The following is a 27929-nucleotide window of genomic DNA, read 5'->3' as shown; positions in this document are numbered from 1 at the left end:
AATGTGAATGGATGATGATGATACAAGCTGAAAAGGGGTGGAAGTAATACATTGGAGATAAACTGTGAGAGAGGTCTGGGTGAAACTAATGAGGATGACCAGCCTACACAAGAAAGAGTAGATGGAGAGATTACATCCACTGGTGTGCCATGTAACAGACTGACATATGACAAAGATGTGTGCAAAAGGCTGGGGATGAAGACAATATGGACCATAGGAAATCTTGAAATCTACAAGCACAGGACATAGCACAAAGAAGGAGTATGAACAGTACTTGAAAACAATTTAAGACAATTCAATCACACATACCTGGCTGGAATATATATATAGAGAACTGTAACGCTACTGGCATAAAAACACAACAAAAAGACAGAGAAAAGATCCCCCTGGTGAGTAAACAATTGAGACAGATGACTGACTCACCTGCTTGAGATAAAGGTCAAAGCTCTGCGAGAACGGTCTTTTGGAGGCCAGGTATTTGGTGATGAGTTCAGCGTTGGCATAGCCGATGTGGGTCTGCAGAGTCTGGGTCTTGGCACCAGGGGAGGCTGGGGGGAAGGCAGGGACCTGTGGAGGTAATGAAACAATGAATGAATGTCGTAAAAATAAGGTTAAATGGCACTCCACAACAAACATATGATAGATTCCTCTTCTCTTAACGCTGGATTTTCTTGTTCCACTTCTAACTTTCTCAATGCCTATGTCTCTTTTTTTTCTGCCTCTCTTCCAGCAAGGGTAACCATAACTTCTCCAATTTTTCCTTGTGATTTAAATCTTTGACACTCTGTACCCATATTACTGCTGCTCTTTGTACTTTCTTTAGTTTATCATTGTGAATATAAATGTGCATATTGTGCATGTGTGTGTGTGTGTGTGTGTGTGTTACCTTAGTCAGGAGAAAAGTCTTCCTCTTTTCAGCTAGCTGAGTCACCTCAGCCGCCAAGGCCTCGTCCACCTGCCCTCCCCCTTTCTTTCCGCCTTCTTCCTCATCGTCATCTGAATCCTCACTGGTCTCGTCCTCACTGTCACCTGGGAAAGGGAATCAGTGCATCAGTAAAACATTCATGTACTCTACACAACTTTAACATTCATGTTATGTTCAGAGATAAAATGTATAATGTATGTCCCTTGGCTTGACAGACACCTGCATGTCCCTTACAATTACTTTGCATTGACCTCAAATTTCGATCACTAATAGCCCAATCATCAACCACAATCCAGCTACAGAGCAATTACTATTGTCATATGTAACAGGCAAGGTCCATAGACCTTGTCACATAGACCCCAAGGAAATCATTACTGGCAGTAACACCTGTAAACTTGATAATAAAAAAGTATGAGCCCTTTGAACACAATGGCTCCACTTCAAGCTTGATAAAGTAGTCTGGTACAAATCTAGAGTATGATTTAGAATGACACCTTTGACACCAGAGACAATGACTGCATAGCTTAAACCTTTAAGCAGCTTATATTTCTACTCCAAAGTCTCATTTAGATCTACACAAATAAGGCAACAAATGTCATCCTGTTGAAGACACCCACCTTTTCTCTTTCTCTTCCTCTTGTTGTGGCTGCCAGACTTACTGCCACTGGGCTGAGGCAGCAGCCCTTGCTTCTGCCTCATAATCTCAGTGTAGGCCTCCCGGTACCACTGGCCAATGCAGAAGTGCCGGGCATGGAGGAGAGCCGGCTCACTGCTGGAGTTGACGGCCAGCCAGTCGAGGAGCACCCGCTGGAGGAACATGGTGCGCTCCTCCTCCTCGTCATACGGCCCACCCTCACTATCTCGCAGCTTCTCCGCACTGCTCTTCTGGGGGAGTGAATGACAGGTTGTCTTTAGGGTGCAACAACAACATAGTCTTGTGATGCCACTCTTCTTCTGGGATACAAAACTCATGCTGTGAAGTTACACCAGCTAAAATAATCCTTCTGGGGGTAACTTTACTCACTGCTGTGCTCTTCTGGAGGGGTACAAGGCTGACTGTAAGAATGCTGTTGTCTGTGATAGGAGTAAAAGTAAAGCAAGTTTCTGGTTTAAATAAGTGTGTGATATAATGTTTGAAGTCTTGTGTGACTGTTACTGTGTTGTTAGTAAGACTGCTAAGTGTATGTTTCATGGTGTGGTGCTGCTGGACTGACCAAATACATAAGATAATGATGACAAATATGAATACTAACTGAGAGAAACTTACTCAATGTCATAGAACTACTGTGATAAACTTGTTAGCACTGGACCTAATGTATAAATGTTATAGAGACTACACACACTAACTAATGGTAGAAAACACAGGAAGTTTCCCTCAATAACAGAATGAACGGTCCTTTTTTCATACCTTAGAGAAACTACTAATATCAAATTACGTTTCCACCAATATGACATTCCCAAAAGGTGGCAGCCAAGACAAGGCATCAATGTACACACATTCATAACCACACCCACAGGCATTCCCTCACATCTTTCCCTCTAGACCTTCAGGGGAGAGAGAACTAAACCTCACTGCATTAATCTATGGGTCAGTTGTACAGCACATCCTGTAATCTCCATATCCCAGGTCTAACAGCACAGAAAGCATATCCTGGCTGCACACTAACAGACCCATCCCTCTCCCTGTACCAACCTGATCAAATAATCAGACCAGATGGTGAGAATCTCATGTAAAGGACAAAATTCATTCATTCTCATCACAAAATCAGTCTTCCTTGCTTCCCAGACATCTGTCTTGCATCTAATACTCTCATCTAATCAGCTCTTCTGATCTGTCTACCACCACAATTCAAAGAAGTTTAAATATACTATTTTTACTAATGTATAAATATCAATATATAATATTAATGAAACAAGGTTAAACATGTACAATAAATTCCTCAACTAATCTTCCATTCACTGGTCTTGAGCTTGATCTTACATTTCTCACATCAGGAGAATTGTCATCAGTATTTATGCTCCTTCCAACCTCCATCCATAGCAACTTGCAACCTTATGTCAATATAAGTCTATCTCCTCAATTAACTTAACCAATTAAATAAATTAATATTCCTACCATCTGCCCTCCTCACACACTTCACTATTCTACTCTTATGCTCATAAAGACCTTCAGAGGGCTGACCTGTTACACAGACAGGATCCTGCTGATGTGTGTGTGGGAAGTTAGACTGTGAAGAGCAAGAACAGAAAAAGGAATGGATGCTAAAGGTTGTCAAGATAAATCACAGAATGAATGTTACCAAGCATGACAATATAATAAAAAGGATGTGTTAAGTCCTAAGAAAGAGGGAAACAACATTCACAGTCTCACACATTCACTTCCTGCCATGACAGTACACTTACCTTCTTCTTGTTCTTTTTGCCAGACCCCCCACTGGCCGTGCCATTCTCAGTGGGAGGGGAGCCATCCTCCAACATGGGGGCATCCCGGTTCTCCTCCTCCTTCACCTCCCGGATGATGGCGTCAATGTTCTCCAGCTCCAGGTGCGAGGAGACGGCATCACGGCGCAGCTTGGCAGCCACCACACCCAGGCAGTCTAAAGAGGACACGCGCAGGGCCATGTCTGTGTTCTTGTTGCAGAATTTTTGTACTAGAAGCTTGCCAAGAAGGGAGAGGAGCAGCTCGGCAGCCGGCCACTCAGGTTTGTTTACTGTGGCCAGGAGGTCCTGAACAAAGTTTTCAAAGAGTGGGCGGTAGTCTATCTCCTCACTCTTGCTTCCTGTTTTCTGCAGGAACACTGAGAGAAAGCTGTAAGCGGTGCTCATGGCCGTCTCATACCGGCTGCACACCAGCACTTCACGGTCCATTGTCGACTCTTTCCGCGCCTCGGGCACTTTGGCGTCTCTATCTTTGGGATTCTGACTATTGACACTCTCACTGGTTGCACTTTTACTACCTCTACCCTGTGCCAGCTCCTCGGGGAGTTCCACCACACACTGTATCAACTGTAACACTAAGGCTGTCAACATCTGCACATTCTCATCAGAGTTTAATCGGTAAGTTCTCAAACTACGCTTGCTATTGGGCAAGCGTGCTATAGATGCCAGAATGTCATCCAGCAGTAAACGGCGGTGCTTGTTGTACTTGGCAAACACCTGAAAACAGACAAAATGTATGAGTTCAAGCATCCTGTCAATGTACACCAAAAAAATGCCACATTTAGTCAAGTAATGAAGAATGTGTAACACAACTGATGGTGAGCTGCCTACCTTGGTGACCAGCCTGAGGGCTGATAACTGAAGTTCAGACACATTCTCAACAAAAAACGGGCAAACCCCAAGCGTTGAGAGCTGCAGCACGGTGGTGTCAGTGAGGGTCTGTATGCTGAGCAGATCTGCCAGCAAGCCCACAACCTCATGCAGCTTGTTGTACAGACCCAGAATGCTCCTGTTCCTCACATCCTTACACTGCGCTCGCTTCCTCTTCATGTTGCCCACATATCCATCTGCAAGGAAGGAAGCCACCATGCAATGTGGGGGGACTGTTTTGCTACAACACCCATGCACCTCACTTGAGGTAACCACTAATCTCCTACATTCATAATTAAAGCAACTGAAAGTGTCAGTCCACAGGTAATTTCTATCTTCTCTATACTGCATCTATAAGAACTGCACTCTGCTACTTAATGATCAAAATGGAAATATCTAACATTTTCAGTAAACAGCTGTTCTTCAGTCATTCTCTATTCCACCTTCCTAACTCAAGAGGGAGCCTCATATGCTTCAGTCAAATTGGCCTCCTACTCTCCCAGCTCAGCCTGTACCTTTTTTACTGTCCACCCTGTACACAGGGTCAAAAGAGGGGTATATGGTGTTGGAGAGCTGGAACTTGGTGAACTGGACACAGCGCTCAATGACATCCTCCAAGTAGACCCGCTTGCTCATGTTAGGTGCGGTCATGATGTACATGGCCGTGAGGGAGGCATCCATGCCCCGCAGGATGCGCTCCATCACCAGCTCCATCCACAGCTTGTCATCCTCATCATCCTCCTGCTCATAAAGTACAAGACTTTCAGCCATAGAACACACAATGATTGGGAGTTGAATATGCAAAAACTGTGGACAACAAGACATACAATAAAGGTAGTATTAGTGGTATGACACACGTAACAATTGAGTAACCATTTCTTCCGTCTCTGCATGCTCTAATCCTCTCCTCCCCTCGACCCTTTGTAGGACGCACTCACTGACAGTGACCCACCATGGCCTTACCTCGTCCACGATAGGTGTCACCTTGGCCCCGTCACGGATGTTCTTCTCCAGGATGTTGAGGAGCCTGACCAGCCTTTCAGGTGGCACAATGGCCATGGCCCCAAGGCTCTTGAGCTTGGCCGTCTCAGAGCACAGATCCGTCAGCTCATACTTGGGAATGAGGTATTCCTGAGGGACGTCCCCATCCTCTTCTGTAACAAAGGTATTACAGTGTTGAGCAAGTGTTTCATTATGAACACATTCTACTTAACATTTAGTCACTTCATTTGTCTACATAACAAACATAACAATTTTACAGAAACTGATGTAGACTTAGCCTATCCTCACCTACCAGAATACACAAAGCCACACTCCTGCCTTGTCATCAAATACTGTTGATCAAACTCTTTCTCACTCTCTAGAGAGCTTTAAGACCTCAAATTTAAAGACCCACACAATCACTCCAGCTCCTTCCTTACCAATCTCAGCGTTGACATCCAGATCCTCAGTGTTGTCAAAGATCTTCTCCACAGCGCGGTTGAACCTCTGGTACACACCACTCTCCATCAGCTCCTCAGAGGACAGCTTCTCCGTGGGACCCACCAGCTTGCGCTCAATACGCTTGTTGGTGTATGACTTCTTGGGCAGGGGGGCAGCTGGTGCTCTCCTGTTGCTCTGCTGCTGCAGAAATATTATCATCTGTTACAGCTTTAATTTTTGCTAGTGGGATTTGATAAGTTTAATACAAAACCATAACTCCTCTGACCTGTGCATCACCACAGTTCAAAGACGACTTTAAATAGACTATTTTTTTACTGATATGGGAGAAAAAAAGTTCACGCACTAACATTCAATCCATTAGCACAGATCACAGAAAGAACATGTAGTATATGAACAAACCATACTTTCTTAGTATATGATAAGGAAAAACATAAGGAGATGCTCTGGTTTTCCTCCTTTGCAACTTACCTTAGATGCTGCTCCCTCACCCTCCGAGTCCTCCCCTTCCTCATCATCGTCGTCCTCCTCCTGATGGCCTCCCTTCCTCCTCTTCTTTGCCTCCTGGTCTGGGTTGTATTCCTCATCATCAGAGGCAATCCTGTTGCGTTTCCGATCAGCTTTATCTACAGAAACATTCACATTAGGCAAGAACTGCAACTATCACCTGTAACTCCATTTCCTGTTTAAATTGGATAAAAGACCTGACCTCACAACATTAAGAAAGAAAATATAACAAAAGATAAGAACTTGTTATGTATATCATCTGTATTGACGTGTGACACTACTAAGGACAAAATAGACATAACAGAACACATGATAGGTAGAGCACATCAAGGTAAGCAATATTACAACAGATAAGAGCCCATTACATAGACCATCTTCTGGATTGCCAGTGTACATGTGACAATACTGAAGACATGAATGAGAACACACCAACTGGTAGAACACATCAGTGTAAGTAATGCTGTGGCTGTAAGATAACCTTCCTCTATATAATGGAAGGGAGAGTTCAGAGTTATAGAACACAAGATTAGTGACAAAAAAGGACAGCTGGAGTATAAAAGTAGTCATGAAAGAGAAAGAGATAGAGATAGAGATAGAAGATAGAGATAGAGGATGATGGGCTCACCTTTCCGCCGCTTTTCTTCCCTCTCCCTCTCCCGGTTCTTGAAGTACTTGGTTGGCTTCTTCTTGTCCTCCTCCTCAGATTCTGATTCCGAGCTCACCTCTTTGTACTTGCTGGCTTCCCGGGAGCCCCGAGACCTCCTGGAGCTGCTGCTGCTGCAATATCAAACAAAATATTATTGCAACGTAAGTGATGCAGCAAACACATTGCTGGGAAGAGATATGGGAAAGAAAGGAAAAGGTTACATAGGGTGCACTATTATAATTTCAAGCTCTGTGGTCTAGAAAGTGTGTAACTTTTGGAAATACTTAAATAATAATAACACGTACGAGGCAGAATGCTATTCCTAAATTATGGGATTGGAATATCTGGAGTTTAACTTACTTGTTCTTGGAGCTGTCCACATAGCTGTCAGTCTTGACATTACTACCAACCCCTGACAGCTTGGGGATGCACGACACTGACTTAAGCTCCTGGAGGAAAAACAAGGCATCTGTTAGAGCAAATGAAACCAAAGTTAATTGGTTAAGACTATTCAAGATTAAATCCTCAATGTAATGGATGGAAATACAACCCAGTGACAATCCAATGGATGATGCACAAACACATTAATGCAATGAATTATATAAAGCATAGAAAATAGACTGGTGCCTCTCATGCTTCTATCCAGACAAATCTTTGTAATGCATCAAAGCAACATATGATTTACTGACATGTCAAATGGAGATAAAATGTTCCCTGACAGAAGACTACAGTACATATCATCATTTCTAACAATGCTTTAATACTCTGGATTGTATAATAAAGTTGTTGCACTAATAAAAAGTGTGATGCAAGATTCTATTTTTGAGTGACATACTAAAATATGGCAAAAATCAACCCTTCTCCCTGCCACCCTGGCCCCACACTCACCTCCGAGGAGAGCTTGTTGAGAACCACTACTGGCTCCTTCATCTTCCCCACAGGATATGTGGCATGGTCCTTGCTTGCTGTGAAGGGAATGCAACACTGTTATGTCACGCCTCCACCACCACCCATCTTCAAAACACTCACATACTCATGTAAAATCACACAACCAATATACATATGAAAAGTGACTGGTGTTCTGGTATCACTGTTAAATCATATTACAGAGTTACATAGAAACACAGGGGACAAGAGATCTTGCAGTCCTCACAAGACAACCTGACCTAGGAATACTAAGATGATAGAAGAAAAGGAGAGCAAAACAGAAGGCTAGAAGATAAATAGATAAAAAAATATATATATAAAAATTACATAACTTGCCTATCAAATCAAAACACAAGAATTAAGGAAAGAAGGGTACTACATCATCTCCACCCATGGACTACTGAAGGAAATAAACGGACGGTCATCATTAGTTTCAATTCAGGCAACTCAGTCTGAACCACTAAAATCTTAAGTTATGAAAAATGGCCCTGTAAATGACTACCACACAAATACATGTTCTAGTTTGTAAAATTTTTGCTCTGCTTCCCTTCAATCATGTGGCAAGGAGAGGAAATAAGTGAGTGAGGGGCATCTGAGAATAAGCTGCATCAAGGTGAGTGTGAGAGTGACATCACCTTTACTCTTGGAGTCCTGGGTGTGGTTAGGGGCTTCCTTCTCCTTGTCGGGCACCACATTGGCCAGCCACACGTCTGGTTTCTTCTCCTGCTTGCTGGCGTCCCTTGTGTCTGCCGGGAGCTGGCCAAGCGACTCCTCCACCTGGGACTTCAGTCGGCCCTCCAGCTCCTTCTGACCTGCCACGGCCTTGACCTCCTCGGGGCTGGGTTTGGCAAGGGCCTTCTCCGCTGGGACTCCCTGGGGGAGGTGGGCAGTGGGCTCACCTGGTGGGGGTGTCGGGGGATCCTGACCCCCAGGCTCACTCTTCACCTTGACTTGGGCAGCATTAGCCAGTGCCGGGCCACACTGGATCACTGACACATTGTTGATATGCTTGGCCGCCTTGGCCAGCACGCTGTTCTGGACTGGGGGAACTCCTGCCTCAGTCTTGATGCTCACTCCTCCTACTGCTTCACTGCCTCCTGCTGGAACACAAACACCTACTGCATCAGGCTGCACTAAAGAAGCAGTGAGGGGGGATACTTCACACCTCACATTTACTTGCTGCCTTCTATGACACAAAGACCTAACTCATCCAAATTATTAAAAGGTAATGTAGATATTTTTTTGGGGGGCATACAGAATATCCATACATTTTCAGTAAAAGGCTGCACACATGTAAAGCTTTAAGTACAGACACCATCATTAGCACCACTACCAAGTCACATCATCATAAGCAACACCACTAAGTCACACTACCATAGCATCAAAATACAGACTTAACTTAGAATATAATCATCCTCATTAAAAAATATATCAGTCACCACACCCTCACTAGGAGCCCACTCAACAGCCCCCTTAATCTTCTCCATTTCTTTTATTGAATGCAACCATCTTATCCCTATTAAGGCCAGTCAGCACATTTGACATGCAAAGTTTGTTACAGGTGAGTTAATGAGCAGCCAACACACCTGGTTTGCCAGTAAACACAGCTGGTTTGCAGCGCAGGATTCCCTCAAGCAGTGGTGGTGCTGTCTTCACCTCCACAGCATGTTCCGTGCCAGCATACTGCTCCTTCAGCTGTCTGCAAAACAATGCTTGTTGACACCTCTGACAGGACACCAGGCAGGATGTGACAGTGAAAGAGAGAGAGAGAGAGAGAGAGAGAGAGAGAGAGAGAGAGAGAGAGAGAGAGAGAGAGAGAGAGAGAGAGAGAGAGAGAGAGAGAGAGAGAGAGAGAGAGAGAGAGAAATAATAATAATAATAATAATAATAATAATAATAATAATAATAATAATAATAATAACTATAATAATAATAATAATAATAATAATAATAATAATAATAATAATAATAATATAACTAACAATAACAATAACAAAAACAACAAAAACGATAATGAAAATGATAATGTTTTGATGAAATGCTGACTCCACATCACTTTAGTAATGAAAGGAAAACAAAACTAGTAGTAGTAGTAGTAGTAGTAGTAGTAGTAGTAGTAGTAGTAGTAGTAGTAGTAGTAGTAGTTGTTGTTGTTGTTGTAGCAGTAGTAGTAATGGCAGTCGTAGTAGTAGTAGTAGTAGTAGTAGTAGTAGTAGTAGTAGTAGTAGTAGTAGTAGTAGTAGTTGTTGTTGTTGTTGTTGTTGTTGTTGTGGTGAGGGGGTGGCAGTGAAAGTGAGCAATAGTAGTAGCAGATGTGTATGTAGTAGTAACAGCAGGTGCAGTAGTAGCGAGAGTAACAATAATGGTGGTGGCTTACATATGGTCGGCGTGGGTGCGGGCGAGGGAGTTGGCCAGCTGCTGCACCAGGTCTGGGTCTTGGCACGCGAGGAGCCGCTGTGCCTCCTCAGCTACTCTCGGATGAAAAAGCAGAGACCGGGAGTCCCCGAGGCCCACCGAGGAAGAAGGCAGGGGCAGCTCAGGTAGTACTGCGAGAAAACATTACTTGTGTAAATAAACACATGTCGCTTCTCATGTCTATAACTATAACTACATAACTTACAATTAATAACAAGTACACCTTGCCAAGTTATGAGTTCTAAAAACAACAATATCAGTGAAGGAGAAAGTGTAAACGTCAACACGCTATAAATCGCCGCAGAATTTTCCCGCCAAAACTCGGTGCTGATCTGCGCGCCACCTGTTGCGAGGGAAAGGAGGCGCGGGTTCAGCCACTCGCCGCCAGATGCCACCGCTTGAATGGCGGGCAGATCTGAGACGCCTCGCCACCATACTGTGCTACCATACTTCCGCACGGCAATGAGGAACCCAACTGGGAGTCGCAAAATATCGCCCGGTCAGAGATTTATGGTGGTAAAGACGAGGCAAAGTGCGAGCGTTGGAGGCGGCGGTGAGTGCGAGAGGTGGACGCCGCTGACCTTGGCGGAGGGATAAAGAAACGTTCACACAAACGTTGGGAGTCGCGAGGGGTCGCAAGGTCCGCGCCGTCCTTGACTTCATCTCGGCTATGACAGCTTACTATCAATAACCGTCTGAGTGCTTCCCACTACATGTTACACCATCTCTCTCTCTCTCTCTCTCTCTCTCTCTCTCTCTCTCTCTCTCTCTCTCTCTCTCTCTCTCTCTCTCTCTCAGATGGGTAACCTTAAGATAAATTAAAATCAATAATCCACGTTCATAAGAAACAAGCAAAGATGTTCAAACCAAAGGAACCACTGGTAGAGAGAGAGAGAGAGAGAGAGAGAGAGGAGAGAGAGAGAGAGAGAGAGAGAGAGAGAGAGAGAGAGAGAGAGAGAGAGAGAGAGAGAGAGATTCTATTAATAGCACTAAGGTTTCTTATAGCACAGTTACAAGAGGATTTTCCGGCTCGCAATACCTCGCCAATGTGAAATACGTCGTGCAAATCTCCCCGGGCGGCGCCACGAAAAAGTGAGGCAAGACAGTGGCAAGATTAGACAAAAATTTTTTACTTGTCACTCTGCATACATGTATAGTTAGTTGTCCCTGTTAGTTTAGCCCCTCCCCCCCCCCTCTCTCTCTCTCTCTCTCTCTCACAAATAATTCCTACTTCCTAGATTTGCCTCCTCTCTCTCTCTCTCTCTCTCTCTCTCTCTCTCTCTCTCTCTCTCTCTCTCTCTCTCTCTTTGTACATCACCACCTCTTTTGAGCCGAACTTTTTTCCTTTTTTTTTTTATCTTCATTAATATGACCTGACCTGATCTAACCTAAGCATACACTAATGCTCAAAATTTACGTGGTTTTGCTGTCTAGAATGAATGAATGAATGAATGAATGAATGAATGAACGAATACATAAAAAGACTAATACCATAAAATGTGTATGATTTCATTAACCAGAAAACAACAACAACAACAACAACAGCAACCGTAAGTGGTGATGATAGCAAAAGAACTGGTAGGATAAACATTATCATACTACTACTATTGATTATTATTATCATCATCATCATCCTCATTATATATTTAGTAGTACGACTTCCTGTATTGTTAGTGTTTCATTAAAAGATAATGATGCTATTGATGTAGCTGTTATAGTAACAACAACATCACATTACCCCACATCTCTATTAGCAGCATTACCACACTCCTCAATATAAACACCAAATACCACAGCACACTGAAACACCAATCTAAACTCACCACCTGCACTGGCAACACAGCATTTCCCTCCCCAGATATTCCCCAAGCTCAGGTAAACAAATGTCAGATAACCAGCGCGCGGGGACGAGGGGAGGACGTGTCAAGAGGAGGGGCCGGAACTTTTGAGTCACTCCTCCTAACAAAAAACGCGGGAGAAAGGAAAGCGTATCGTGCACCGGGTGGAAATACTATCGTACACTGTGGAATAGAGGTGTGTGTGTGTGTGTGTGTGTGTGTGTGTGTGTGTGTGTGTGTGTGTGTGTGTGTGTGTGTGTGTGTGTGTGTGTGTGTGTGTGTGTGTGTGTGTGTGAACTAATTTTCTTTCACCCGGTTGAGTTCATCCCGTTGTGTGTGTGTGTGTGTGTGTGTGTGTGTGTGTGTGTGTGTGTGTGTGTGTGTGTGTGTGTGTGTGTGTGTTGTTGTTGTTGTTGTTGTTAATATTACATTTAGAAACACACACACACACACACACACACACACACACACACACACACACACACACACACGGAGGAGGAGTAGGAGGAGGAGGAGGAGGAGGAGGAGGAGGAGGAGGAGGAGGAGGAGCTGTATCGTGTACCAGCGAGCCAGCAGAGGACAAGTGACCTACATACGGTATCCACAGGCTGACTCATACACCCCACTCCCTCCTCTCTCTCCCTCATGAAACGCGTCCCTCCCATCTCTCCCTCGCACACGCCCCTGCCCTAACGCGTGCTCTATATTAAGAACAACTAATGAAGCCCTTTACACACCAAGGAACGTGAAGGAACAAGAGAGAATGTTTGGAAATTAGCAAGGGGAAAGGGAGGAAGGAATGTCGGGCGGCGAGCGGCAACTCAAAGCTCGTTGCCAAGCGCCGCCACGTGACGCAATGTAAATAAAGGCCTTGCTTTGCTGCACACTCAACAGACTGACCTTAACTTCCCTCTGGTGAACGTACGTGTGTGTGTGTGTGTGTGTGTGTGTGTGTGTGTGTGTGTGTGTGTGTGTGTGTGTGTGTGTGTGTGTGTGTGTGTGTGTGTGTGTGTGTGTGTGTGTGTGTGTGTGTTGCAGTGTAGCGGAGTGGAGGTTCCCAATGCGTTAAGAAACCTTTAATACTAAATAAGTGAATTCGCTGACTTTATTTTTTTATTTCCATTTGATCTATTCGTCCCCAGTAATTACAAAAGTTCTCAGTGCGAAATGTCAGCCAAGAAAGAGTTGTGTCGCCGCGCGAAGTCAGATATAATGTGCAGCGTGGTGACGGGTGAACAAAGAACAGGTGTTATTCCGTGGGCTGTTACTATTGTGTCTGGTGCAAAGTTTGTGAAGAGTGCTATTCGCGGCCAGCCAGCTGTTCCTGTGTGTGTGTGTGTGTGTGTGTGTGTGTGTGTGTTAAGGGAAGCTGCAATGTGCCGTGGTGGGGTACGATATGCCATGGTGTGGACTTCTACTACCATGATGAGCTACTATTCTGTCATGTGTAAGGCTGCGATATAGCTTCTCCCAGCTCCTCTTAAATTTTCAACACAACCATCGCCACCACAATTACTATTACTACTACTGTCACTGACTTGCGTGTTTCATCCTAGCCCACGGCAGTTTCTCGGCGGGAGAAGTAGCGCTGTCTCATAAATTTACTCCTGCGTCATATTACATCGTGTTTGCGAGGTAGTATGAAGCAATAATAATAAGTAAGAACTTAACCCTACAGTTACTTCAAACACATACACAGACACAGCTCGCACAAAGAAAAGACCACATAAACTTCATATAAAATAGTAGTAGTAGTAGTAGTAGTAGTAGTAGTAGTAGTAGTAGTAGTAACAAAATATATCCTTAAGTATTTATACAGGAAAAAATATATACCGAGTACACAAAATTAGTAATATTTTTCCATCTCATTACTCTCTCTCTCTCTCTCTCTCTCTCTCTCTCTCTCTCTCTCTCTCTCTCTCTCTCTCTCTCTCTCTCTCTGTCTCTCAAGACTATCAAGTTTTCTTCCTAACATGTATTTGTCTTTTGTTTATTACCTTTACTTATCATTTGCTACTTTAAAAATCCCCAAGTTTATTTTCCTCCTGAATATTAAATAGAATATTAAAAGATTAAAATATGAACAGAATAATAAAAAGGAGAGAGAGAGAGAGAGAGAGAGAGAGAGAGAGAGAGAGAGAGAGAGAGAGAGAGAGAGAGAGAGAGAGAGAGAGAGAGAGGACGCATTTACGTGGTGGAATAGTTTAATTCGCTGACGTGGTGGTGGTGGTGGTGGTGGTGGTGGTGGTGGTCGGAGTAACAAGAGGAGTAAAGTACTTATTATTAAAGCTCACAGAAGTAACGGGATGGCAGGAGGAGTGAAGATGTGTGTAGTTTTTCTAAGAGGTGGAGAACATAACATATGAAGCTCAATGGAGTGGACTGGAGTAGCGTTATGAGGTGGACTGATGTGGAGTAAGGAGCGTTAGGGGCAGAGGAAGGAGTCAACAGCTTCATGGAAAGAGTGGAACAGGAAGAGGAGGAGGAAGGAGAAAGATGTAGTAGTATGTAGTAGTAGTAGTAGTAGTAGTAGTAGTAGTAGTAGTAGTAGTAGTAGTAGTAGTAGTAGTAGTAGTAGAATATTAATCACCCACAATATTAAAGACACCACCAAAATAGTGACGTGAATCAAAGTATCACTGACAACAACACACACAGTAAGATACGGAAGCAGTCTAGAGAAGAGCGGAGTATGGCTGGAGCACAATGAAGTAGTCTGTCACGAGAGCCAAGATTGCGTCACCATACATCCAACTCCTCCGAACCTAAGCACGTGAGGCGCCTTAGGAATACAATACTTATCGCTATTAATAAGACACACAGGCATCGTTTGCTATATGAAACTGAAATTTTACTTCATTTTAGGGTATTTGTCACTGGTCCCTTTCTTTTATGTAAGGAGCACTGACCAAAGACTACAGACACTTGGGAAACATAAGGCCCAGGGAGGTGACAGTCCCTAAAGGAAAGGACCACAAGGATTATCCAAAATTTGAGATGAATAATAAAAGAGGCATCGACGTGGATCTACAAAACTTAGAAAAAAAAAAGAATCCGAGTGAGGTGACAGTCCCCAAAGGAAAGAACCAAAAGGATCATCCAAAATTGGAGAATAATAAAAGGAAGTCATCGGCGTATGGCCACAAAAACTTGAAGAAAAAAATGGAAAGGAAAATGCCAAAAGGATTATCCAAGAGGCCCCGTTTATAAATTGAAACTTAAAAATTCATTATATTAAGCAACATTCACCACTGCTGCCTGTGTGTTAATAGTGACAAGTATTGGTATGCACGGGTGTAGTATTGACGGGGAGGCTGCCACGGGATGATGCAGCCTTCAGATCCCGTGACGGCGTGTAATGCGAAGGTAATGGAGCACTCGTAAAGATAATGGTGACTTGAAATAATGTAACCGTGAGCATAGTGCATAGGTAATGGAGTATTTATATAGGTAAAGGAGATTTAGAAGTGATGGAACAGTAAGTATAACAGAGGTAATGCCGTACTCGTCAAGATAATGGAGACTTGAAGTGATGCAACCGTAAGTTAATGGTGCACTCGTCAAGATAATGGAGACTTGAAGTGATGCAACCGTAAGTTAATGGAGTACTCGTCAAGATAATGGAGACTTGAAGTGATGCAACCGTAAGTTAATGGTGCACTCGTCAAGATAATGGAGACTTGAAGTGATGCAACCGTAAGTTAATGGAGCACTCGTCAAGATAATGGAGACTTGAAGTGATGCAACCGTAAGTATAATGTCTAAGTAATGTCGAAGTGTAAATAAAGTAAGCCCAAGTGTAATGTATAGATAACAGAGTATTCGTAGAGGCAATGGTGACTTAGAAATGGAACCACGAGTATAATGTATAGGTAATAAGACTTGTAAATGATGGGGGTCATACTTACGCTGGGTGAGACTGGCGATGCCCGCTAGGGTGGTGATGGGCACTTGCGGATTGGTGTTCGGCTCCCCATTCATCCTGCCCCATCACTACACCTGCAAAGACACACACGCACACTAAGCTAAGCGACAACAACAACACTACTGCTAACATTAACACCACACATCTCACACAACCCTCTGCTCTCTCACCGCCACTATTTTCTAAGGCCACAGAGATGGTTAGCCGGGTTTTCAAGGGTATTTCTTCAGTTCATAATATAGAAATTTTGTTAATCTACCATTAGAACCTTAAAAAAAAAAAAACCCTTAAAACCCGCCTAACTTGCACAGAGCCTTCTGAAAGTAGTGGTGTGGACAAAAGTGTTTTAGAAAATGGTCCATGTCACGAGAGCTGAAGACGACACCACACTCCAGCACCCTACCTGGCAACACTGTCAAAACCGTGCATCTCATACGCTTTAGGAATAACCACAATTAACAATACACATAGGCAGCAATGATGAATACTGCTAAACACAGTTACTTTAGAGACTCTGCTATTAAATGCTGCCTGTATATTATGAATAGCGATATGAATACTTATTAATAATACACAGACGGCAATGGTGAATGTTTCAAAATCAACTCAATTTAGAGGTTCTGGTATTAAATGCTGACTGTATTACCATTAATAGTAACAAGCATTCCTAAAGTGTACCACATGCATGGATTCAAGACAAGTAGATTGCCAAAGTACGATAATGCATCCTCGCCTCCCCGTGACAATGTCTGTATTTCCCATGGCTTACTTCAGCGGTGAGGTCTATCCCACTGCTGCCACCATGTGAAATAACGCATAGGTGGGACTAAGAACAAGGCATCAGGACCGGATAGGAGAGGTGTAGGACTCAAGGGAAGACCATGGAAAGGACTGGTGAAGGACTGGTCCCTGAGTGGTTGGTAAGGCTATGGGCAGACCTTAAACAGGGTTGCATGAACAGTGAAGTGTGTTAGATGAGAGTGAAGAGGAAAGAATAATAGTTAGGAGCGTATATGGACTTTGCGTTAAGAACACCACGCCACGCCACGCCACGCCACACCACACCACACCACACCACACCACACCACACACGTCGACTTAACACTACTGCACACCTGCCATGGCTTTCAATCTAAACTTGCAGCTGCTACACGTGTGAAAGTACATAATGACATATTAGTTGCCGTGGCAGTGATAGTAGTAGTAGTAGTAGTAGTAGTAGTAGTAGTAGTAGTAGTAGTAGTAGTAGTAGTAGTAGTAGTAGTAAGAGCTGCAGTACGTAATGTGGCGCACACACACACACACACACACACACACACACACACACACACACACACACACACACACACACACACACACACACAGCCTTGACCTTGATAGTCTCTCACATAAATATCTCAAGCGGCTTTAAATCGATCATTTGGTAAATATTTAACTTCACCACCACATTCACTCTTCCTCTTCTTCCTTCTTCTACTACTACCTTCTACTACTACTACTACTACTACTACTACCACCACGACCACCACCAATCTTGACAATTTAACATTATCCCCTGAACGAAAGAATAAAGTCAAATAAAAGGAAAATAAAATAATAAAACAGGCTACTCGATACTTCCCTCCCTCCCAAGAATAAATAAATAAATGATAGTGACTAAAATGGCTGCAATGAAGGAGCAACATTAAGACAAGACAGCAATAAACATTCCACCTGTGCCACTCAAACGCGGGCAGGGAGCAGGTGAGTGACGGGCAGGTTGGCAACACTGGGTCAATACACCACCACCACCACCACCACCACCACCACCACCACCACCACCACGATTCGTTTCCCGCACCATCATAGTAAGTGTCTATTCCTACGTAAGGTCTCATATAAATACATCTGTATAATACATTGGCTTTCATGCGAATAATAAATCATTAAATATTTGACTTGTGATTGTAAAGGAATAATAATAAAAGGCACATTCACAGTAACAACAATAAGAACAGTAACTAAGAACGTAAATGACTTGGAACAATCTTTTTTGTATACCGTCGACACTTTTTTGTCAATGCAACTTCATAAAGTCTATCTCTCTCTCTCTCTCTCTCTCTCTCTCTCTCTCTCTCTCTCTCTCTCTCTCTCTCTCTCTCTCTCACACACACACAAACGCAATTCCATTATTAAAACCTCCTTCCTTATTCTTTTTAATTCAGAATTATAAAAAAAAAATTATCGTACCAACACCAAAGACTAGTAAAGTATCGTAGTTCAAATCGTACAAGATCAAACATTATCGTACCATCACCCAGCATTGAAAAGTAAGTAACACGCCGCCATACAAGACTCAGGGGTAGTATACGAGGCAGGAGGTGGGCAAGGGGGTGTTAAATGTTATCATAATAATTCACAGCAACCTTGTGATACACGTTCTCTCTCTCTCTCTCTCTCTCTCTCTCTCTCTCTCTCTCTCTCTCTCTCTCTCTCTCTCTCTCTCTCTCTCTCTCTCTAACAGTTCATATTTGAGCGTTAACATTCTTAAAATATAAAAATAATAATAATAATAATAATAATAATAATAATAATAATAATAATAATAATAATAATACGAAGAAGAAGAAGAAGAAGAAGAAGAAGAAGAAGAAGAAGAAGAAGAAGAAGAAGAACCACCACGACCACCAAAACAACAACAACAACAACAACAACAACAACAACAACAACAACAACAACCTTTCAAGGGCATCAACGCCAGACGGCCCTTCCTTGGCTGTCCCTTGTAACCCCAGAGAGAGAGAGAGAGAGAGAGAGAGAGAGAGAGAGAGAGAGAGAGAGAGAGAGAGAGAGAGAGAGAGAGAGAGAGAGAGATCCGTGTTACTATAAATGCTGGTCTTGATCGGGAGGGAGAGAGAGAGAGAGAGAGAGAGAGAGAGAGAGAGAGAGAGAGAGAGAGAGAGAGAGAGAGAGAGAGAGAGAGAGAGAGAGAGAGAGAGAGAGAGAGAGAGAGAGATATCCGGGTTACTATAAATGCTGGTCTTGATCATAGAGAGAGAGAGAGAGAGAGAGAGAGAGAGAGAGAGAGAGAGAGAGAGAGAGAGAGAGAGAGAGAGAGAGAGAGAGAGAGAGAGAGAGAGAGAGAATTACACGTACACTCATACAACGGTACATCAAGAGGCCTGCGTGCACCACCATCACCATCACCACGAACCACCACCACCACCACCGCCAACAGCAACAAAGAGGACGGCAGACTCTCTTAAAGGTTTCCCTCTCAGCTGGAGATACTTGGCAACTAACCTACCAGTTGACTAATTCCTCCTCCTCCTCCTCCTCCTCCTCCTCCTCCTCCTCCTCCCCACTGCAACCTGTCCCTTGCTCAATTGTGTGGGGGGACAGTAAGAGGGACACACACACACACACACACACACACACACACACACACACACACACACACACACACACACACTAGTGAGCAGTTGAAAGAATAGACAACGAGAGAGAGAGAGAGAGAGAGAGAGAGAGAGAGAGAGAGAGAGAGAGAGAGAGAGAGAGAGAGAGAGAGAGAGAGAGAGAGAGAGAGAGAGAGCGTATCAGCTGATCGCGTGCCTGTCTGCCCGAGCTGAGAGGAGGGGGAGGGGGAGGGGGAGGAGGAGGAGGAGCACAGACAGACTCCCCACCACTTCCTTCCCCAGCCCTCATCCACACATTCTTCCCCCCACCCTCTCTCTCTCTCTCTCTCTCTCTCTCTCTCTCTCTCTCTCTCTCTCTCTCTCTCTCTCTCTCTCTCTCTCTCTCTCTCTCTCTCTCCACCTGCTGCTGTCTGCCTCCCTCTCCCCCCAAGCCAGACAACACTAAGGGAAACCTTTGTTACAGAAGCAAGGCGGGGAAAGCTGTCTATCTAGTGTGTGTGTGTGTGTGTGTGTGTGTGTGTGTGTGTGTGTGTGTGTGTGTGTGTGTGTGTGTTATCCTGCCTCTTCCAATACCAGTTAGTTATCAATACCATCGTTAGTTAGTTCAATACCAGTTATAATGTTTTTTTTTTAATGCTGTCTATCTTGTTATATCTATTTTTTAACGCCAATCTTCATGAAGTGCACCAGAGATGTTTGTAATGCAGACTGTGCCGTTTGTTTACATTCCCTCGCAGTGGCTATAAAATGTTGTTTACGTATTATGGTGTACATGTTGATGCCTTGATGTTGTTGTTGTGTTTACAGTGTACATACTGAGGGTTAGTCGCCAATGTATGACAAGAAACACCGAGTTCTAGCTTGATATGGTTAAAATTCGAAAGGATAACGTACAAGTGACATGAATGGAATAAACACGGTAATCAGTTGGCAGCTCCGTGTCACTAGGAAGGTTTAAAAGATCAGGCATTTATGACAACAACCTTGGTGGAAGTAATAGGCTTAAGTTTGATAAGGTTAGATTTCAAAGAGATAGGAAGAAATCAGTTCACAGTGGCAGATGAATGGAAAAGATTTGTGTTAGTATCGAGTCAACAGGGAGCTTTAAAAGGATTGGATAGGTTCAGTGATGGGGAATTAGGTAGGTATGCTTTATACGAGAACTGTCACTTGTAGCCCTCATGGTTCCTTGTAGCTTCCCATATTTATTTATTATTATTATTATTATTATTATTATTATTATTATTATTATCATTATTATCTATCTATTTTATGTTTAAACCTCACCCAAACTCCTCTACTCAACCGCATCACCTCACCAAGACTTTTCATTTCTTCAATAAACAATTTACTTATAATATGACATGTTATAAAGATCAAATACCGTACAAATACCAGGAACACAAAATGCCGTGCAAACACAAGATGAAGTACAGCACACATGCACAGGTACACACAATAAATATACGTATCTGCGCAAAAGTAAAAATCGTAACACCGCATATGGGAAACTTTCATTTTTTTTTTTTTGTTTGTTTTAGGCTGAATAAAGCATGTGGACTGATTTGTCTCGTCGTGCACGTTGAACACATCGTTAAAAAGTCAAGTTGAATTGCTAAACAGGGAAGTATTTAAAAAGCCGTGTTGTGAATCACTGATTACATTACTTTCATCTAAAGAGAGAGAAAAAAAAGCACAAACTTGCACAAACTTCTCGTATAATGGTACACTATCTATCCTAAACTTACTACTGCGAGTTAACACAACAGATCTCTCCCTGTGAATAACGACAGTACCTCACCTTGACAACCACCGGGGCGAGCACAGCCTCCACCCATCACGAGACTGACCACATAGGAAGAAAGAAGAATGTATCACAGCATCAAACACTACCTTCACTGCCTATCCTAAATTTAGCAACGCGAGTGAAGACAATGGATCTCTCCTTATGAACAGCGACAGTACCTTCACCTTGACTATCACCGGGGCGAGCACAGCCTCCACACATCACGAGACTGACCACGTATGGAGAAAAAGAACGTACCATTGTATCAGATATTACCTACACTGCCTATTCTAAATATAGCAACGCGAGTGGACACAATGGATCCCTCCTTATGAATAGCAACAGTACCTTCACTTTGACAACCACCGGGGCGAGCACAGCTTCCACACATCACGAGACTGACCACGCCCGAGGAAAGAATAATATATTACTGTATCAAACACAACCTACACTGCCTATCCTAAACTTAGCAACGCGAGTGAACATAATGATACCGCCTTGTGAATAGCAACAGTACCCTCACCTTGACAACCACCGGGGCGAGCAAGCACAGCCTCCACACATCACGAGACTGACCACACCCGTATCAAACACTACCTTCACTGCCTACCCTAAATCAAGCAACGCGAGTGAACACAATGGATCCCTCCTTATGAACAGCGACAGTACCTTCACTTGACAACCACCGGGGCGAGCACAGACTCCACACATCACGAGACTGACCACGTAGGGAGAAAGAAGAAATGTGCCACAGCATTACACTCCCTTCACTGCCTATCCTAAATTTAGCAACGCGAATGAACGCAATGGATTCTAGCTAGTAGTCTCACCTTGACAACAACAGAGCCAAGTACAGTTCCCAGACATCACGTGACTGAGGAAACGCACAGAATAAAGGCGTGTCGCGCAACGCATCAAATTAATAACGCATTGGTGGGCGTGAGACTTGCGTGGTGACCAGTAATGAAATAAAGCATGCACAGGCAACAAAGCATACATACACACACACACACACACACACACACACACACACACACACAGGACCTAAGTACTGTACACCAAGGGGAGACACACGAAAGGAGCAAGAATGTGACAAAAGAAGGGAGAAATGAGAAGGAAGAAAGATAGGCAAAAGAAATGAGAGGAAAGAATAGAATAGGGGAGAAATGAGTTAGAAAGAAAGGTAGATGAAAAAATAAAGAAAGAAAGGTAAGCGGAAAAAATGAGAGGAAGAAAAAGTAAACAAATGAAAGAAGAACGAGACGAAAGAAATGAAAAGGGGGAAAAAGATGAAAGAAAAGTGAAAGAGAAAGGATATAAATATGAGATCAAGTACCAAGATTACAAGACCCTATCACAACCTGACGGATAAGAGACAAGGAGAGACGCCGTTACTGAGAACAACACGATAAGGGAAGCAAAAAAAAAAAAAAAAAAAAAAATCGAGCAACAGAAACATCACACACACACACACACACACACACACACACACACACACACACACACACACACACACACACACATAAAGGTTACATCAAGTTTGGCTCATGAATTAGTCAACTTAATTTCCTTTCTTTCCTCCGATGTCATGTCACTCACCCTCTCACGCTAATGCACGTTGCCAAAACTTTTATGCAGTGCACGCTAAGTACAGGTAAATAACAATAACAATAACAATAACAATAACAATAATAATAATAATAATAATAATAATAATAATAATAAAGAAAATATAAAGACAAACCAATATATATAAATGAAACTATAAATAATAACAAAATAACGAAAGATCCATAAATATTTTACTGATATTTATTTACACGTCAAAAAACAAACATAAATAATGCAAGACACCAAAGTTCTACCTGGAAATTGCTCAACAAACGAATAAATACAAAGATTATACTAGTTTTTTTTCCTTTTTATAAGCGTAATGATTAAATGTCAAATATTTGATTACCGATAGAGTCAAGTCTTTGGAGAGAAATTCAGTAAGATATAAATAAATAGAAGCTGTTTTATTTGTGTTACTTAGACCAATCAGAGAGAGAGAGAGAGAGAGAGAGAGAGAGAGAGAGAGAGAGAGAGAGAGAGAGAGAGAGAGAGAGAGAGAGAGAGAGAGAGAAATTGTCGATATAAGGACACAATAGCTTACGACGATCAAATAAATATAATTCGTTGAAACACACCAATATACTCTCTCTCTCTCTCTCTCTCTCTCTCTCTCTCTCTCTCTCTCTCTCTCTCTCTCTCTCTCAAAGGTTTCACTAAACACGAAGTCATCTTTACAAAATGCACGAGTTCCCTATGAAGTGCTCGTAAAGAAAACGGAACACATGGCAAGGCTTGGGTACGTTTATGAATGGAAGGACACACACACACACACACACACACACACACACACACACACACACACACACACACACACACACTAGTAGTAGTAGTAGTAGTAGTAGTAGTAGTAGTAGTAGTAGATGAGAAAACGAACTTTCATCAATAAATATTCTTAAATTATGAAAGCACACACACACACACACACACACACACACACACACACACACACACACACACACACACACACACACACACACACCACCACCACCACCACCACCACCACCACCAGTAACAGCAACACAACACGCTACCAACGCACTAAAAATAAAAAGTACTAAAACTTTTTTATAGCACAAGTGTTTATATTTAGTGAGCAATATTTCTTCTCTTCTTCCTCCTCCCTCCCTCCCTCCCTCCCTCCCTCCATTCCTTCTCTCCTCCTCCACTCATTTACATTAGAGAAATTGTTGTTTTTTTTTTCCTTTTATCTACCCCCTCCTCTTCTTCCTCCCCCCTCAACCTCACCCTCCGCCTTTCTTTTCCTCTCCTCCTCCTCTTCCTCCTCTTCCCGAAAAGTTGTATTATCCGTTGCATTATTTGTTACGCGTGACTAATCAGAAGGTCATGCTCTCTCTCTCTCTCTCTCTCTCTCTCTCTCTCTCTCTCTCTCTCTCTCTCTCTCTCTCTCTCTCTCTCTCTCTCTCTCTCTCTTCCTTATCTGTGCATGCATTTGTGTGTGCAAGATTAAGCAGAAGACCATGCTCTCTCTCTCTCTCTCTCTCTCTCTCTCTCTCTCTCTCTCTCTCTCTCTCTCTCTCTCTCTCTTCCTTATCTGTGCATGCATTTGTGTGTGCAAGATTAAGCAGAAGACCATGCTCTCTCTCTCTCTCTCTCTCTCTCTCTCTCTCTCTCTCTCTCTCTCTCTGTGTGTGTGTGTGTGTGTGTGTGTGTGTGTGTGTGTGTGTGTGTGTGTGTGTGAGAGAGAGAGAGAGAGAGAGAGAGAGAGAGAGAGAGAGAGAGAGAGAGAGAGAGAGAGAGAGAGAGAGAGAGAGAGAGAGAGAGAGAGAGAGAGAGAGAGAGAGAGCCAGTCAACCAGCCAGCCAGACATTCCCCGCCACAGTCTTTACATCACGTGCTCGACTCCTTTTTCTCGCGGTCAGACAGACTCCCAGTGACAGCAAAGAGTTCACACAGTCCACACAGAGAAGAGGCTAAAACACATCTGCGCCACACCTCCTCTAACTTTCAAAAGGCTCCAGATGAAGTTACACGGGTTTTCAAGAGTATTTTTTTACCCGTTCTAGCGACAGATTAATAAGATTTCTACATTACTGGCAGGAGAAGCCGGCTAAAAACCTCAATGGCCTTTGAAAACAATCGTGGTGTGACTAAAGCGTTTCCGAATATCGAGACACATACTAAAAATTTTCATACTCTTCCCAACACTATTTTCAAAGGCCATAGAGATTATTAGCCGAGTTCTCATGAGTGTTTATCCAGTTATGTAGAAATATTGTTAATCTGCATTTAGAACCACAGCACCACACTTTAAACACGTGTAACTTCAAGGTAGAGCCTTTGGAATGCTGTGGAGGTGCGGCGCAAAGGTGTTTCAGAATATGACCCTTAGATGCGTGTTCTCAATATGATCTAACGCCTTCATCTGGACTATTTTCAGGGGCCAGAGATAACTAATAGTGTTTTAACAGCCATTTTCCCCACTGATAATGTATAATACGCCTTAATATAGCACTGTAATCAATAAAACACCCTTCAAATGATACAGAACTTCCATGAGAGCCTGTTGAAATTAGTGAATGAAACAGACTTTCAAAATACGAGTGCTATCCTCACCGCCACACAGTACAGCGCCCACCACTCCACCTCAAGAAGTGTTAGGTGATTGGGATAGACTCAGTGGTACAGGGCGTATAAACAAGTATTGAGGAGACATAACAAAGGTGACATAAGCAGTTCTCGGGGTTTTGTAATCGGGATAAGACAAGATGTGATGGGTTGAAGCTTGATAAGTTCATAAGAGATAAGGAGAAATTGGTTCTCAGCGTGGTAGATGAATGGAAAAGACTCAGTGATCATGTTGTTAGTGCTGAGTCAATAGAGAACTTTAAAAGATTAGATAGGATGAGAATGACTAGTGAAAATAGGTATGTATTATAAGGGACAGTCAAGTGTAGGTTTCTTTGAGCTTCCCTTGTTTTATAGCTCTCTACTACTACTACTACTACTATATACTTGTGGAACAGACTCAGTAATCAGGTTGTCAGTACCGAGCCAATACGAAGCTTTGAAGAGACTATAAAAAGTTACGGATGGGGAGACAGACGGAAATATGTAGTCTTGTTTCATACAGGGACCGCCACGTGTAGGTCTGATGGCTTTATTCAGAATGCCTTGCGTTATTTATTTCTTTAGCTCTTCCCGCTACACTGTGAACACTTGCACCTAGCGGTCGTGCACCTCAGCTTGCCACGTGACCAAGGGAAGGTAGGTGTGTGTCGCTATGGGGGCCGCACGCTCTTCCCCCAATTATCAACATCAGATAACACCTTCACTGCAGGGGGCGCCGCCATTACCACCACAACCACCGCCGTCACCACCACCACCACCACTAACACCACTAATCTTATCAACAAGTGGCCATCCCTACCACCACCACCATCACCACCACCACCACGTGCACGCTCTCTCTCTCTCTCTCTCTCTCTCTCTCTCTCTCTCTCTCTCTCTCTCTCTCTCTCTCTCACAACAAACAGCTGACACAACACAACAAAATCACGGGAACAATAAAGATATCACACACACACACACACACACACACACACACACACACACACACACACACACACACACACAAGCAAGAGATGGACCGAAAGACCTCAAATATATGTACGACTGTTCAGACCACCACCACCACCACCAACCAGCGTACCTCTCTCTCTCTCTGTGTGTGAGAGAGAGGAGCATTGTTATGTCTACGCACGCACGGCTGCCTGGTGAGGATGTCAACAGTGGGTGGGTGGTGTGTTACTCTTCTTGTGAAGGCGGGAGGAGAGGAGAGGAGCAGCACGGGAGAAAAAACAAATGAGAGAGAGAGAGAGAGAGAGAGAGAGAGAGAGCGGAGCGGAGCGGAGCCGAGAACAGAGAATGGCTGGCTGGCTGGCTGGTCTGCGCTGCCACCCTCACCCTCTACCTCTCAATACCACACCAACCCAAACCTCAGCTTAACCTCCCTTAACGAGCCCTATCTAACCAACACCAGACACCTATTCACCATCAAAGCTACATCCACACCTACACCACGACACAGTAAAGGAGTCAGTACCTTTACTTGATAAACACACCCCAAAACACAGGTGGAGGCGGCGGGTTCAGCACAGCGGGGTCTGGGATGCGCGGTGGTGCCGGATTGACCCAAACAGAAGCGAGGAAGGAGCAGCATAAAAGCGCGGGAAACTGGGAGAGGTGACAACGCAGCGTCTCTCTCTCTCTCTCTCTCTCTCTCTCTCTCTCTCTCTCTCTCTCTCTCTCTCTCTCTCTCTCTCTCTCTCTCTCTCTCTCTCTCATAGTTCTACCGTCAATGCCTTGATAATTCTCTCTCTCTCTCTCTCTCTCTCTCTCTCTCTCTCTCTCATTGGCAGTTTTAACCTGAAGAACGCAGGAAGAGAAGAGGTAAGGGAGAATACAAGAGCTACTCTCTCTCTCTCTCTCTCTCTCTCTCTCTCTCTCTCTCTCTCTCTCTCTCTCTCTCTCTCTCTAATGGTAATAATGTATATATTGGAACTAGATATCAAACTATTTTTTTCGTACCCACGCTTCCTCCGTCTCTTTCGCAGATCAGCTGTTACCAAGAAAAACAAACTATCATACAGCACAACAACAACAACAACAACAACAACAACAACAATAATAATAATAATAGGATGTTGCTAAAAGCCTCTTCTTCCTCTTCCTTCCACCACTCGTCTTCCTCTTTCTCCTCCTCCTCTTCCTTGGTCACCTCTGTTACTGACGCACTTAATAGGTCAGCTGTTACTAAGAAAAATATAAACTATCATTCAGAATAATAATAGGATGTTGCTAAAGCCTCTTCCTCTTCCTTCCACCACTCGTCTTCCTCCTCCTCCTCTCCTTCCTTGTTCACCTCTGTTACTAAGGCATGTCGATATAAAACAAACTGCCATACAGCAAAATGAGGATGGTGATTCAGCCTTCCCTTCCTCCTCTTCCACCAACTCGTCCTCCTCCTCCTCCTCTTCCTTAGTCACAATTGTTACTAAGATCATAAAATATTAAAGAGCATAGGAGCATAAGGATGTTGCTGAAGTCTTCCTCTTCCTCTGCCTTCTCTTAAATGATACCCCCGCTCTTTAGATAGAGAAAAACGAGTAATAAAGAAAATGTTATCGAACAGCGACTCATAATCAAGAGGAATTCGCCGCCTCGCCTCCTCCTCCTCCGTGG

At 43.4% G+C, this 27929-nt stretch overlaps 1 protein-coding gene across 6 annotated transcripts in view; it reads right to left on the bottom strand.

Moving 5' to 3' along the window:
- LOC135116360 (nipped-B-like protein) overlaps positions 1-27929 on the bottom strand; it is a 53883-nt gene that overhangs the window by 11820 nt on the left and 14134 nt on the right. The window contains exons 2-17 of one of the 6 annotated variants that reach the window (XM_064033736.1): positions 15916-16006; positions 10132-10300; positions 9341-9453; positions 8390-8854; positions 7716-7792; positions 7188-7276; positions 6807-6958; positions 6146-6300; positions 5656-5857; positions 5198-5388; positions 4750-4978; positions 4196-4431; positions 3329-4081; positions 1543-1810; positions 887-1029; positions 424-567 (exon numbers count right to left, since the gene is read on the bottom strand). In XM_064033736.1, the coding sequence (XP_063889806.1) occupies positions 424-567; positions 887-1029; positions 1543-1810; positions 3329-4081; positions 4196-4431; positions 4750-4978; positions 5198-5388; positions 5656-5857; positions 6146-6300; positions 6807-6958; positions 7188-7276; positions 7716-7792; positions 8390-8854; positions 9341-9453; positions 10132-10300; positions 15916-15988 (3459 nt within the window). In that variant the 5' untranslated portion in view covers positions 15989-16006. The remainder of the gene's footprint in view (positions 1-423; positions 568-886; positions 1030-1542; positions 1811-3328; positions 4082-4195; positions 4432-4749; positions 4979-5197; positions 5389-5655; positions 5858-6145; positions 6301-6806; positions 6959-7187; positions 7277-7715; positions 7793-8389; positions 8855-9340; positions 9454-10131; positions 10301-15915; positions 16007-27929) is intronic. The other 5 variants (XM_064033737.1, XM_064033731.1, XM_064033732.1 and 2 more) reach the window with 5 other exon arrangements.

Source organism: Scylla paramamosain, chromosome 31 (genome assembly GCF_035594125.1).
Source record: "Scylla paramamosain isolate STU-SP2022 chromosome 31, ASM3559412v1, whole genome shotgun sequence".
Taxonomy (NCBI): Eukaryota; Metazoa; Arthropoda; class Malacostraca; order Decapoda; family Portunidae; genus Scylla; species Scylla paramamosain.
The sequence above is the reverse complement of the archived record's forward strand: the minus strand, read 5'-3'. Positions and strand labels throughout refer to the sequence as shown.